The sequence below is a fragment of the Trachymyrmex septentrionalis genome, unplaced genomic scaffold (assembly GCF_001594115.1).
Source record: "Trachymyrmex septentrionalis isolate Tsep2-gDNA-1 unplaced genomic scaffold, Tsep1.0 scaffold131, whole genome shotgun sequence".
Lineage (NCBI taxonomy): Eukaryota > Metazoa > Arthropoda > Insecta > Hymenoptera > Formicidae > Trachymyrmex > Trachymyrmex septentrionalis.
In genome coordinates, this window is record NW_017304450.1 from 2,324,895 (window position 1) to 2,340,953 (window position 16,059).

Here is a 16,059-nt window from a genome sequence, read left to right on the forward strand (position 1 = left end):
CACACACACACACACACACATCAACTATAATCTCTCATTTGATTAAGTTTTTCATCTTCACTTTCTCTTTTCTCATTTTTTTTCTTCAAAATTAATTGTTTACATTGTAGTTGAATTATTTTATTATCGAAAGAGAGAGAGAGAGAGAGAGAGAGAGAGAGAGAGAATTAAATTGTTTTGCAAAAAATTCTTAGCACGACAATTAAGTTATAATACATTTTTAGAAATTTTTAAAAGCTTTAATAAATTGTTAGAAATATATTAATATAATACGTAAAAAGAAATATCTAAGATATAATTTATAACTATAATCTCCCACTTCAATTTACTCTTTTATTTTTATTTTTTCTTCATTTTTTCTTCATAAAATTAAGTTGTTATTGTTTATTGCAATTATTATTTATTTATTTTTAATTTAAAAGCAAGATGATTAAGTTATGAATTCTTAAGAAAGGGATCTATTTTACAGAGAAAATGATTTTCATATAGTTATAGTAATAGTTGATATTTCATGGCCAATGCGAATTTTGGAATTTTGCCTGTGAAAATCTGAGACCAGCGTCCCCATTTGCGGTGTTCTTAAAAGAGAAAGGTCGCTCCCAATTGATTTGCACTATAATAAGGATAACGTGTTCTTCTCGGTCACCCTGTATCGATGTCGATCGCCAAATATCCTGTATAATGCGACACACATTGGACACTGCGAGCGCCTTGATTATTTCGTGAAAGATGAAAGGATACCGACCTTCGGTCAGGCAAATAATCGTTATCTACCTACTATGAATAGCTTTTTACTGCCGTTTACGGGTGCCCGGATCGACACATATATATAATCGTGTTCATGCCTACTGCTACAAGTGCGGTCGACGATGACGCTGTAAAGGGTAGCTCCTGCTGCTCCGCTATTTATGTTACCTCACCCACGTTAATTTTTTTCTATTCACCCTCATTGTTAGACAGCGTCGTCTTTTCAGAAGAAATGTTGTCTACGCGCTATTGGCAATTCGTATCGCGTAAGATAGTGGCAAGCGGTCTCATCATTATATTAAATTGAATTCTCTTAATATTTGCAATATATTATTATCACGTCCCTCTTTCTTTCCTTTTTCTGAGCATTTTCCAACAAAAATATTTGAACATTACATAAATAACAATAAATCATTATATATATTCTTATTGTTCGTTAAACACATACAGATAAAATAATTTTATCATGTTAGACTAATATTACATTTTTATCCATTTTTGTCATACGACAAATTTTTCAAGCCTAGGCTAAAGAGATTCTTAGATTTTTCTGTCTTGTAGCCACTCAACAAGCTCGAAATCTTTGTCGTACGAAACATGAAATATTAGACTTAAATTGCGAGAGCTTTCCAACAAATGACACAGAGATCATTTCACCTTTATTTTACAACCTTTCTTACGACGAACAACAAGGATATAATGGTTTATTGCGTTACACTGTGTCATCTGTGTCTTTTGTTAAATAAAAAAATTCCTTGTGTCTCTTATTATTAGAAAACATTCTTTATTTGAAAGTTTTTAGCTGTTATTATTGCATTACAAAAATATTCGCGATATGGTAATAAATCGCATTTGGCTTTTGATGCTGAATTATCTTTAGGTGATTAATATCGCCGCATTTTGTATATTCTTTTTTTTATAAATTGACTAATTGATTATGCTGTTAATTTGCAGAGGATACGAGGATGAGTGCAAACGCATGGTTATGCCAACCAAACTCTCCATTGTTACACGGTGTCACTGCGGAATTAACTAATAGAAGTCTTTGGCAACAATTTCACGAGTGCAACACGGAAATGATAATAACGAAGTCTGGTCGGTGAGTGCCTTATTTTATTGCTATTTCTTTCTTTTTCAAAGCAGATAATGTCAAAGTTTCATTTAATGTCTATTTCTTATATTTTTTTATATTATTTGAAAAATTAAATTCTTCGCTAAAAATAAATAATATAACAATTAAAAAATAATTCTAACTTTAAACGTCGCAAATTAAATCGAACGATAAAATAACATGATGACAAATTGCGGCGCGAAATCATAACAATCTCTAAAATTCTTGTTCCTTCAGTCCACGGGGGGGGGGGGAGGGGGCAAAACAAAGAAAACTCGAAATTCAATATAATATATAGATCTAAATAAATCGTCAATAAAATTGTAATTGAAGATATGAAAATTCAGTCATAATAATAATTATTCATATTGCCGCGCGTTTGAGTGGTATAACGCGTCTGAGTGGTAGGGATCCTGGCGCCCGTGTCTTCACTTGAAGATAAGCTAGACGAGATATTTTCTTTTTCTCTTCTTTTCTCGGCGCCTATGAAAAGTGCACCGAAGAGATGCCGACCATTCCCCCACTATGCAACTGGAGGCCCAGTCAGGTCTGTCAGGCGCCACGTCGGCGTTTTCGAAGCTATCGTGGTGCGATACCCTTACGAAATGGATTTCGCAAAAAAAAAAAAATACGAGAGCACTATCCCTTATCGCAGATTTGCGACGGCCAAGGATATATGAGGGAAAACGATCTAAAATTCTTTCCGGATAAAATTTCTATAGAATTCGTTGCGTACCTTTTATTTCAAGAAAAAGTTATTTTCTTTTCATTTTCTTTTTGAAAATTTTTACGCAAAAATTTACATTTTTACACAGTCACCGAGCTTAACTTTCTATATTATAGTCCTTATGCTATATCTTTTTTTTTTTTGCCTGACATAGAAACCATTAATCGTGTTTAACGAGCTGTCGAATCATTTTCCATTATAATATAGCATTTAACGCAGGTATTCCGACACATTAAGTTCTGCACAATGGAAGTTAAGTGGTTCTATGTGATTCTTACATGCTTTTTCATTTTCATTCATCAAATTCTTGAAAGTTAAATCCTAAAGAATTTCATAAATTGCATTTCGTCCTTAGAGTAATAAATTACACTCTTCCCGAAAATTTAGCCTTTAGAAAGGGTAAAATGTCTGGAAAAAAAAAAAACATATTGTAAAAATGAAAGTAAAATAGTGATTTCTGTTCTAATTTTGTTTTTATTATATTAGTAAAATAAATTAATATATTTATTTTTTTATAATAATTAATTAATCTATTAAAAAAGATAAACAAAGTAAACTATTAGTATAATATTTAACTTAAGATTGAAATAATATTTTGCGATTACTAACAATAAGATGATTTATTAAGAATCGTAAAAAATATAAAATTTTTAGAATATTTCAAATTAAATTTGATTCTTAAATAAATCAACACTTTTTATTTGCAACTATTTATTACTTTACTGCTTGATTGTGATTGATCGATTTATGTTTTTATACAAACGTTACAACGTCTTGTTCTTTTTCAAATTTGATATTAAATCTCGTCGGAAATGATTTAGCAATATATTTTTCTGAACATTACAATATTCCAAAACCTTTTTCATCTAACGGGATTCGTTCTCGCCTAAGGAATTGATATCGTAGATATTTAGATATTATCTCAGAATCATTCTTCTCCTTTCTAAATTTAGTCTGACACATTATCTGTAATTTTCTTGATGACATGTGCGATAGCATCGTTTTCTTAAGTAGACAGTAGATATTCCGAAGTGAAAACAATGCGATTAATCTCGTGGAGTGCCGCAAGGTTGATGCATCATAGCTTTACGATGTGTCTCGTTCGTTTCAATCAATAGGCGTTATAACAGTTAGAAATGCATTTTTCGTTTCTTTTAACGTCGTCATTTTAATGTATTATAATATTCGTCAGAAGAACGTCGCTTTGTCGCATCCCGTTTTTTTATCGATATTCTTCCGGAAACTATCGAATAATTTCTTCTCAGACTCGAGGTGGTAAATAGTTGTGATAAAACGTACGTAGAATTTTGCGTGGTTTTAAGATAATGCGAACGGGCATGATATCATGCACCATGCTTTCATGTTATATCGGCATCGCGTGGGCGTAAAAACCGGAAGGAAGGAAGGAAGAGCGATCACGGAGAGATTTGTAGCCGCTTATGAACATTCGTAACTCTCGAAGCTATTTACGATTAGTCACACGACTTTCACACAACAAAGCGCTGACATTTGTGAAAATTCTTCAATTACTCTTCCTTAGACACGTGGCACGATGCAGTAAATAATATCGATTGTTTTTCGAATTATACATTTGTAGTTATATCCTAGGAATAGATTGTTGGAAAAATATATTGTAGAGAAATTTCTTCTATTATAATATAATAAAAATTATAATATAATACAATAGATTTATAAAAGGATCATCGATACTAAGATTTTACAATATACGAAGTTAATGATTTTTTAGAATTAAGAATCATTTACATTATGTAGTTTATTTAGTTTATGATATTTCAGTATATACAATTTATTAAAACAAAGTATTTTTTACTTTTTTTTGTTTTTTAACTTATTTTATTTTTTTAATATTTTTGCGCGATATTTTTTTTTTGTATTTTCTTGTACATCTGTTCCCAATAAAAATGATCGTTGCGTGTTATTTCGAGGAATCACATTTTCTAAAAAATCGCATTTCCTGGCGTTTCTTTTGCGGAAAACAGTTTACTTTGGTAAGGTTATACGTGAATATCTTATTACGTGACTTTGGACCACCTAAAGTCTCTGCTGGTCAACACAACCATCGATCGTGATTTTAACGAGCTGACGGATCACAAGCGCATGATCGGCGTGAACAAAAAAATTTTGAGACACATGTTTATCTTCACCAGGGCGGTCTAGCTGCGACAATAACGACAAAGGTGTCTGTCTCTTCGTACGTGTCTCTTCCGGCGTGTCGCTATTCGTAGTTCACCACATGCCCACCATGTGCTTCTCTTTTCTCTTCCTCTCTCGATCTTGCGAATTTCATAATCATACATTTATATTCTATAGCACGATATTTATTTACATGCACAGCTTCCGCGTTGGAATATATATTAACTTCTTTCTTCTTTTTAAGTACCATTTTAGCTTCTGTACGACATAATCTATTTTCATTGATCTTTAGTCAGCTTAACAATGAATATAATAATAAAGTAGAATTGAAGTAGAATGAAAAATGTGTAACAAAAGTGGCAATTGACAAGTAGGTCTTTTTTGACTGCGCGAAAAAAACCTGATTAAAGAAAATCCGTCGAAAATAAATGATATTTTCTGACACTGGGTTTCCTCCGAGGAATTTATTTGGTTTCGACTTAAAAAAAAACTATCCTATTGTGCGCGTGTATTTCTTGAACCTTTCTCGGAAATCTTTTTCTATTGACAAACACAGTCTCTCTTTCTTTCAGGAAATTATTTTAAATTGTCATAAACTAAAAATGTTATAAAAATTGTTATAAAAAATATTATATAAAATGTTATAAAAATTGTTCATTGAAGAAAAAACAAAAGATTTCTTTTAAAATATTACAAAAAATTTATAATCCTTGAATTTTTTCAAAAATCTTTTTTTTTTTAAGAAATGCAGTTTATTTTTCTTCTAAAAAATTTTAAATTGTCATAAATTAAAGAAACATTAAAAATCACGGATTGTTTAGACAAAAAATAGAAGTTTTTTTTTATAAGTAATATGAAAACCTTTTTGTCATTTTTATATCTCTTTCAGAAATCTTTCTTATGTGAGTTAAAAAAAGAAGTCTTTCCTTCTTTTAGGAAATTATTTTCAATTGTCATCAATTAAAGAAACATTAAAAATTATTGATTGTTCATTGAAGAAAAAAAAAGAAGTAATCTTACAAAAATAGCATGGATTTAGATAAACTTTAAAACAAGAAATATGTTAAAAAAGAAATATGATAAATAATAAATTCAATGAAATATGAAAAATCGAGAAAGGAAGTACATCATGTTTTGATCAAGCCAAACTTTCGTCAGACTTACCTTGAAGATATATATATATACGTAGATGTGTTTTTATGTATTTATTGTTTTTATCATATCGAGGATACATATCGGAATTCGAACAGACGCGTGTACAAGGAGATAGTTCACAACTTTCGAGTGATACTATACAATATAATCGACGGAATGTAACGCGTGCCAGAGCTCGTGCTATAAGACACAGGGTTATATCATCACAGACACATCATTACAGACATTATCTTGCTGTTGCGTAATCGTAAAAAGTTCTTTAAACCAGACGATTTGTCGCACGAGCACCCAATAATCGTCGCCTACCCCAATGGTACTAAAGTCACTCTAATACGAACGATCTGATCAAAATGATGTTTTCACCGCTTTATCGACTCTTTTTAAAATTCATAAAGAACTCTAGAACTCTTTGGGAGGACAATCAGAACTTTACTTATTTTTTTATAAATTTTTAAAAAATGGAGCCAGTTTCGCAGAGGTATCAACATTTTTTATTTACTAAAAGAATCAAACGAATTATTATGAAAATAAAGAGAGTGATAGGAAATTAAATATTTTATCAGAATATAAATTATGAAAAAAAAATTTCAGAATTTTATCTCTTACACAAGAAATATAAATCTATTAATCTAATTAAAAAGTGGAAATAGGGTCAATAATGACCGCTCGGTATTTCTATAAGTGAAATTTTTTCACGGCTTTAAGCAAATAAAATTACAATTGCATTCAACAATTTAAAAAACATAATAAATACTATAAGATTATATGTAATTTGTTTTGTTATTAGACAAAAATTGGCTTATTTATCATTCTTTTATTCTTTTCATTCACAACCGCGATTATATTATTGCGATCAAATCTTGAATAATAATAATAAGAGAGAAAAGAATTATTTAACGTAAAAAACGAGATTTTGGGTCATAATAGTTAATAGAAAACGAATCTCTTACAACGGTTCAAGAGAATGAGGAAAGATAATATGTTCGATAATTTATAACGACATATAGAAATGTTTTGCTTCATTATTGAAACGTACTGGATTCCACCATCTTTTAAAGAAAAGTCTCGAAGCTTGCCATTTTTATACCTGCTAATATATTGACAATGAGAAAACCGGGCTGAGACCAGACATGTAAAGGCCAAGGTCCTTTGTCAGTCTACCGACTTGATACGAAGGCAAACGCTAAATGTGCCGCTAGAGGAAAACCACAATTAGGCAAGCAAACGGGACTGCGACTCGATTTGACCTACCGTAGAAATATTTGCGCAGTTGGAAAAACTAGTTGACGAGGGTGAGAATATAGTCCCGTAAATATAAGTCCCGCGTAGTAACAGGAGCAGACTTAACGCGTCCTTTCGGCGACGCCCACTCGTCGCCAGCACGTTAATGATTAACGAAACCTTCGACGGTCTTTGTTCTTCGAGAGAATGCGAATACTACCTGCACGAAATGAGACCTTTTTTTCAATAGCGTCAAAAGTCTTCGAAGTAAAAGTTATCTAGAAAATGCCTATGAGTCATTTCCGACACTTTATGTCATTGATAGGTAACACTATTTTACAGCTAAAAATGATTTTGAACCTGGAAAGTATTTTTTACAGATTTTTGAATCCTGCAAATGACGTTGCAAATTTTATTAGCAGATTTAAGAAAAAATTAAATTTTATGCATTAAAAATGGCTTCTCTGTAATATATTTTGAATTTTTTTTATAAACAAAGGTTTAACATTATATTGAATTCTGATTAGAGAAACCATAAATTTATTCATTTATTTTAAGATAAAGTAAAGTCATTGAAGCTTATTTCTTTTTTTAAAAAAGCAAAACTATCTTATTAACTTCAACCAGGGGAATGTTCACTAATTTGTGACATTATATAGTTTATAATAGCTAGTTTATAATAGTAATTCTCAGCTGTTCTTTTCTTTAGTTTCGTATTGTGGGAAGGAAAGAAAAACTGCAGGGATTAAATTACAGTGCGGGTCTAGTATTGTAGTGTTGTGTTTTAGTCTAGATTGTGTGTGTGTGTGTGTGTGTGTGTGTGTGTGTGTGTGTGTGTGTGTGTGTGTAGTGTTGCGTTTTAGGGGCTGATTTGCAATAATTCCACAGACAGCCGAGATCGATTTTTATATCGAACGCATTTTATAGCTAAAGAAAAATATTGTCTTCTTTTTTTAATTTCCTTATTATCTACGAAAAGAATTAGAAATATTACGAAGAATTCTCTCCTAATGAGGAATTATATTATTTTCGCTATATTTTTGCAAGTACTCGAAACTTTATGGTTTAGGAAAATTTTGAAATTTGATGCTCATTGGCTCAATATTATTGTCATCCAACAAATTATTTATGGGACATTTCTTTTTTTTTACAGACGCATGTTTCCGTACTTGCAAACAAATATAAACGGTTTACAAAAGCGTGAAATTTATCACGTCTTCTTGGAGATAGTACCAGCCTCCAATCAACGGCATAAGTACAGCGGATACGAAAACGGGAATAAGAATGGCAATATGAGTGGCTGGAGCACCGCGGGACCGGCAGATCCACAGCATCCCTTAAACCGTAGACTTTATCAGCATCCCGACAGTCCCGCAACTGGAGAGCACTGGATGGAGAATTCGATCAACTTTATTAAATTAAAACTAACAAACAACGTCAATGATAAGAATAACGTAAGTATAATATACACTAATGCCTAAATTCTAAGTAGAATCATAAGGCTCGTAAGACTTGTAAACATTTTTAAGTGCTTGTACCTTTATATAATGTTTTTACAGACAGATACTAGTCATAAAATTTACAAGAAATCGTAGATATTTACGAATAATCGTACGTCTTACGATACGCATAAAATTAGAATATTAGTCATAAGTTCTTACAAAAGTTTTGCGAGAACACGTTACGAGTCTTACGATTGTGTTTAGAATTGATGCATAAGTTATTGTATTTATTGTAATTAGTATGCAATATACAGCTACTTCAATAAAAGCTATCATTTGAAGTGACAATCGTTATTTATTAATTTTATCAAAAATAATATTTTATATGAAATACATTGTTTGATGGAATTCGTCGAATAGATGCATTTAGATTTTTTATATCTATTTTTTATATCATCTGGATTTTTTATTTAATTTTTCTAATATATCAAGGTAATCTTTGTCTTTTTAAATCTTTTTTTTTAATCGTTCTTTAATTAAACATATAGTCTGTTTCGAGACAAATTTATTAACTTAAAATGTTGATCTTTCGAGATCATTCAAAGTCATTTACAATCGTTTGAAATCTTACTTTTTATCAATGAAACCTTCAAACCTCTTCAAACCTTTTGAAAGACATTTCATCCACCACCAAAGTATGGATTCCAGCATAATCTCGCAAACACAATAGAGTAGTAAGTCTTAAGTTTTAAGAAATTGATCAATAATAGTCGAATGAGAAGAATAATTGACTATGATCGGTCAATTCTTTAAGATTTAAGACTTACTACTCTATTGTGTTTGCAAGGTAAATAAAACTCCTCCTCAGAATGACCGCCGAGTTTGAGAAACACTCAATGTGTTTTGTGGTCGTTAAATAGGAAAAAGTAAGACATCCTATACTTCTCACTAAGACTTCTGGATTTGATGTCTGCAGACTATTTTCTTTTCTTATGAAGACTTTGAAAGATAAAGTATATTGATAAAAATATTTCTCAAATTCACAAAAGTCATTTTGAGAAGGAGTATCATCGTGTTATCGCGCGCTTATACTCTGAGGCGAGCGGAACATTTTTCAAATTATTTTGAAATTTATTAATAAAAAAATAAAAGATTTTAAACAATTATAATTGGCCTTGAAAAATATTAAACTAAAATCGATAAACTCGTCACGAAATAGATTACACGCCTATCTAACAAAAAGGATACTGTTCTACTTAAAAGAAACAAAGATTATTCTGGTACGTCAGAAAATTTAAGACATAAAAAGATTTTAATGCATCCATTCGAAGGGTGCCATCAAATGCAATGTATTTCATAAAATGTTTTTTTAATAAAATCAATAAGAAATAAGTTATTTCAGATGACAGTTTTTGTTGAATCATCCTGTGTATGCTAAGTTTGAAAGTAAATACGAAAACATATGTCTAATTATAAGTTTGGATTTTATATAACAGTATATAAAAGAACAAAGGATAAAATAAATTATTTGTTAATTAAAAAGAAATATGTATATGTAATACATATATACATATATATAAAATATATACATTTTTTAATTAACAAATATTTTAATTAACAAATTATTTTACTTTTTTGATAAACATTTTTTTAATATATTGTAACACAGATAATTATTCAGTTGATAATTATATTTGCTACACAATTATAACATCTCGTAAAACAATACACGAAAGATAATAGAGAACTACGTATTGTAAACGAAGGATAAGACAATCCCTTAGAGGAAATGGAAAAAAAATTTAGTGGCCGCTTACTTATTTATCTGGTTCTTCCATGTTTTGACAGCTTTAAAATGTTTTTAAAAATCCTTTCTTTTCAACTCCCATCTCCGCTGTTCGGTTTCGTGTTTCTTTTCCCATTTGTAATACATGGAGAAATATCGTTTATCTCGTTAGCTCGTTTATCTCATTCAATTTCGATTCGTTTTTTTTTAAGTATCAACTCAGTTACGCATTTTCACCAATTAAAGTTAATCTACACGTTGATGGGCATTGATAATAATTTGTAAGGCACTACAATATTTCCTATTTCCTTTTTACTTTTTCCTCCTCTCTATTTTTTTCTATTTTCTATATATATATCTTTAGATAATAAGTACATTATAATAATTAGGTAATAGACAGAAAAGTGATACAGTAATCTATGTCTTTTATGGTATAACTGTGATATAAAAACATACTTACAATTAGTTTTTCCCAACATTAAAAAAGTGATGACTTTCTCTCTCTCTCTCTCTCTCTCTCTCTCTCTCTCTCTCTCTCTCTCTTTCTCTCTCTCTCTACTCGATAAACAAGTTTAAATTTATCAAAAAATATATAGCTATACGTATTGATTTGGTATACGTAAGAATATTTTTGAAGGCTTCTAATATTTTTATGGATATTCTAGCTATTCTCTCACGAAATTCGCTTGAAAGCGAAAGCGTCTTGTGGTTGAGGATTAAAGAAATTTCTGAGAAAAAAAAGATCGGTGATGCATTTTCCGGGGGAGACTTAAGCTACTCAAGACGGTGCGGCACACCGATTCAGCGTCTATGAGGAACGCAGATTAACACGCTCCACAACACCCTGTAATCGATATACCTCCCTTTCCTGCTGGGGCTGAACGAGAGTGAGTTTGTTTACGAGCCGACGGAGTTCCTAGTTGCCGCCATCGCCGTTGGTGTTAAGAACGCCATTTTTTCTTCTGCCTTTGTTGATGGCAAAAAGGAACCGCACGAGAAATAAGAGCACGGCGGCACTTTTGCTCCTCGTTATTGTCCATTAGTGTTGATTCATGCATGAAAAGCATTACGATAATCCATAAAGGTCCGCGGCTAGAAAGCGGCGACAAACAAGAGATTCGCATTGTTGCGCGTTTATCAATTTCGTCACCTTTCCCTTCAACTAGGAAACAAGCGAGATCAGTTCCGAGATTTAAGAAGATCTATTTAATTTCTATGATTTATCTACTCTAAAGCATCTAATCAGAAGAGATTATGAAGGTAATCAGAAAAGATTATTAGAAGAATTATTAGAAAAATGATTGCATTTGAAAAAAAAACTGTCATGATTTTTTATTAAAAGCGATTTTGAATTGCAGAATTTTAGCGAAAAATTTTCACTAATCTCTGCTTTAGCGCGGGAGTTAACATAACTTTCTTTCTTTTTAGCTCATTTCAAACAGGATTTATTTTATATCTATCGAAAATTAAAAAAATAATTAAGAAATTAATATTTTTATTAAATATTCAGCAAGTAGAGATTACTGAATAGAATTCTGTTCTCACTAGAATTTTTTTCTAAAATTTTTATCTAAAATATATTATACAATCAGAAGAAAAATAAATGAAGTTGAGATCTTTACTGTAAAACTTATTAAGTACTCTTATTCTTTTGTTATATGTCTTTAATGTTACGCCTCTATTTTGACATAATGAAACTTTATGTAAAATATAAATATTTCGCTTGAAATCGACTGTAATGACTACCAGATCACGTATTGAAGTGATGCATTTTGCTCTTGATTCATACGAGAGATTCTTGGTGGCGCGGAGACATGATTCCAAGAAGGTTGCAGGGCTTAGTCTGGTTTTCGGGAATCGCGTCTGTGTCTACCGTCGGCCTCTTTAGTGAGGCGCCAACTTATCTCGAAAAAGCGGCGCCCCTTTTACCCGGTTCCTCAAACTAATTACGAATTTAATAAAATTCCCGGCGCTTCGTTCCGCCCCTTCTCTCCCATCCACAACTAACAGAAAGACTCTCTTCTTTCGTACTTTTCTTCCTTCTCTCCTGCGGGATCGTCTTTCGCGATGCAGATACTGTGTAACAGTATCTTTTTTTCATATTTAACACTCAAAAATAAAAATTCTTAATGAGTAAAATTATATAATATGATATATATCATGGCTTTCATGTATATTCTCGTGTAGTTTTTTATAGTTTTTAATTAATGAAAAATCGCATCGTTCAAACAAAACATACGTGAAAAAAATATCTTATCAAATATTGATTATTAATAGTTCAATAACAGTTCAATAATTAATTTAATAATGATTTAATGAACTTCTAAAATTGCTAATTTTAATTTTAACGATGTATAAGAAAATCGCTTTTTAATTATCTGTATATTAATTAGTTATTTTAATTATCTATTATTTTTTAAAAATTATAATAGTTTAAGAAAAAAATTCTTACAGGTAATATTAACATCAATGCATAAGTACGTTCCTAAACTTTGGATAATCCGTTGCACCAATGCGTCGAGTTATAATGAGCTTTTTTCTCATCCAGCCGCGTCGTTCATTTTCAACGAGGCAGAATTTATTGCTGTAACAGCATATCAAGTAAGTGTTATAACATAAAATCTAAAAGCGAAATTCGTTATTATTTTTTTGAAATAATTACATTTTAATAACTGTATAATTTAATTTTTTGTGATCATATCGAGAAAGAAACGCTGAAATGCGTTGCAGTAGCTTAACGTAATTCTTCAAGCATTTGAATCTGTATAATTATAATTGATTAAATTTTTTTGAGATTTTATAAATTTTTCTAAGTAATAAAAATTTTTTGATTCACATATTAAGCCTTTTAGAATTAAAGATAAAATACTTTATCTTCGTTCATTTGCAAGAAATAGATGAACCATAGAAGTTCGACCGTGAAGAATTAAGACTAAAAAGTTACATATTTTAATTATAATTACATATCTTAATTATTATACATATTACATATCTTAATTATTATACTTATTTTTTTCTTTCTTTATCAATTATTATTATACATTTTATTACTTTTTTACACATCTGAAAATTGTCTTTTTCAAAACGTAGCCTATCTAACCATAATATATATTTCTTTGTGTGTCCAATTGCGTCTAATAGTATCTTTTTGCAGAATGAAAACATCACGAAATTGAAGATCAATAATAATCCATTCGCAAAAGGTTTTCGCGAAACGGGACAGTCACGATACAAGCGCAAATATCAGCAGTCCGATCAACAATCTCAATTGAGTTTCAACCGCGCGGATGATGAGAGGGGCGTTTCTTTCTCCGACTCCGATTCGAATCACGTCTCAAGCGAACGAAGTAGTCTTGTAAGTTGTGACGAGAACTTGATGCAGAAGTTGAAAAGCTATAGACGTAGTATAGAAATTAACGCGGACAACGATGTACGCAATGATGTTAGGCCAATTGCCGCGAATCCGATCTTCCCGGATCCAGCGGCAGCATTGAATATCGAAAACGGAGCGTACCTTCATAGACCGTGGTTGAATTCACCACTACATAGTCAAATGATACCACCATTGTACTATAATCAACCTTTTCTAGACGATACATGGTATACGAACCATGTACAAAACTGTATGACACTTCGTGATTCCCATCAGTTTCAGTTCAGTAATTGTTACTGTGATCATATATTGAATGTGTTTGGAGAACGCACTATCAGCACTCTTAAATCATTCTGTCCTTGTTATTCGGTTAATAAACAATAAAGATAAAATGACATAACATGCCTGATATAGCATGTTCTTCGAATACAGTCATGTATTCGGCTGTGTTACATGTTACATGCGGACGAGAGCTGTTTTTGTTTTTTTGTTGCAATAGATGTTTTATGATATGAAGAATAATATTATACGTGCGAATAATATTAATTAAGACTGAAGATTTAAGATGACAGAAAATAATATCGAAATAATACACACACACACACATATATACATACATATGTATTTAGGGTGTCCCAGACCATTCACATCAACCATTTAAAAACGAAGTTTTTATTTCAAAAATCCCAAAAATTTTGATAAGTAAATCGAGTATAACGCTCTAATGATAATACTTTTGTTTTCCTTTGATTCTCCGAATAAAAATGAACAAATTTCGGACTGGAAGTCAATTTTTTTAAAATGGAATATGATTCCATTTAAAACAAATTCTTTTATTTATGAATATGTAACAAAAACAATACCATGTTCCATTTAAAATAATCAAATTGTCTATTTTCAATTCTACGTCCACGTTTTCTTTCAACTAATGCATTAGCACGGCAGTGCACATTCCAGTTGTATTATAGTTCAATGATAATACCCGATTTATTTATAAATTTTGGGATTTTTAATAAGACTTGTTTTTCTGGAACATCTTAATACGCACATATACAGGGTGAATCAGAGTAATTGAACCACTTTTTTACTCTACGAGAAAATTATTGACTTTACATCTAATTATTGACTTAGCAATACACATCAGATGCGTGAATACATCGTGCGAATTGAGAAAAAGGCACATTTTTAATAGCTTCATATAATAAAAATAAAATCTTGTAATTTTCACTTAACGTCAAACGTGCCTGTTTTTCCGCTCAGACCAGCAGTTTGCACGATGTTCATCAGGAGCGACGAAATACAATTTTTCAGTGTATGGAGTTCCCGAGGATAAGTTAAGGGAGAGGAGAGGAGAGAAGGAATAAATATATTTCCTCCTCTCCTCACGGCTATATGTATATATACCTTTTCTACATGGCAAAAGTAGCTGTTCTAATTTCGTATTTTTTTAAATGAAATCGATAATGAGCTTCTCCACATTTAAATTATCAATTTTTCGATGTGAGTGTACAACATCGCAATATGATTTAAACGTTTTTGTCTCATTGTCGATCGAAGATAACTTTTTAAATGTCTTAAATAAGAAAATAATTTTTTATTCGAACAAGTTGATGTAGGAATTAGAATTTAACTCATTATCACTAGTGTCATTACTAATAATATGCGAGGTATAAATTTCAACATCAAAAATTTTGATGTCCAAGGGCTTACTTTTGACTTGTTAGGTTTTTTCATAGGTTTTCTAATTGTGATCTTATCTTTTTTGCGCTGTCCTTCGGAAACACTTTTTTCTGTTGCATGCTTATACCTATTTGAGATTTTTATAGAAAGTACAGATCTTGATCTACGATTATAACTGATATGACTATTGATTGAATGAGGACGGTTTTTTAATTTTTGCCGTAACTTCTTTTAGTAATCTTATAAATTCTGAAAATGAAATAACTCAGATAGGTTGAGAAGATATGGCAGTTCAGAGCAAAAGTCTGCTACAAGCATCTTGACCAAATATCACAGAAATATGAAATTCAATGTATGATATTCCATACATTGAATCATTCAGTGTATGAAGATATATCAATCTAAGAAACTGGTTTAACTCTGATTCATACTGAATATATATCATTATATTTTCATATAGTTATATTTATTATTTGCATAATTACTTGCACGTCTTATTCTTCATTCATATAATGTGTACATATGTATATATAATATATATATTATACATATATGTATAAATGTTTATGGATCTTTAAAATGGCTTAAAATTATAGAAAATTTGAAATAGCAATGACGATCATTTTTATATCGTATATTTCTCATAAAATTTATTTTATATAT

General features: G+C 30.7%; 1 protein-coding gene across 1 annotated transcript in view; it reads left to right on the plus strand.

Annotated features, from left to right (window-relative positions):
• LOC108756999 (T-box transcription factor TBX3-like) overlaps positions 1–14,108 on the plus strand; it is a 14,858-nt gene extending 750 nt beyond the window's left edge. Inside the window, exons 2-5 of the mRNA XM_018501223.1 lie at positions 1,702–1,846; positions 8,269–8,569; positions 12,798–12,944; positions 13,498–14,108. Coding sequence (XP_018356725.1) covers positions 1,713–1,846; positions 8,269–8,569; positions 12,798–12,944; positions 13,498–14,100 — 1,185 coding nt within the window. The 5' untranslated portion in view covers positions 1,702–1,712 and the 3' untranslated portion in view covers positions 14,101–14,108. The remainder of the gene's footprint in view (positions 1–1,701; positions 1,847–8,268; positions 8,570–12,797; positions 12,945–13,497) is intronic.
• Positions 14,109–16,059: the final 1,951 nt, after the last annotated feature.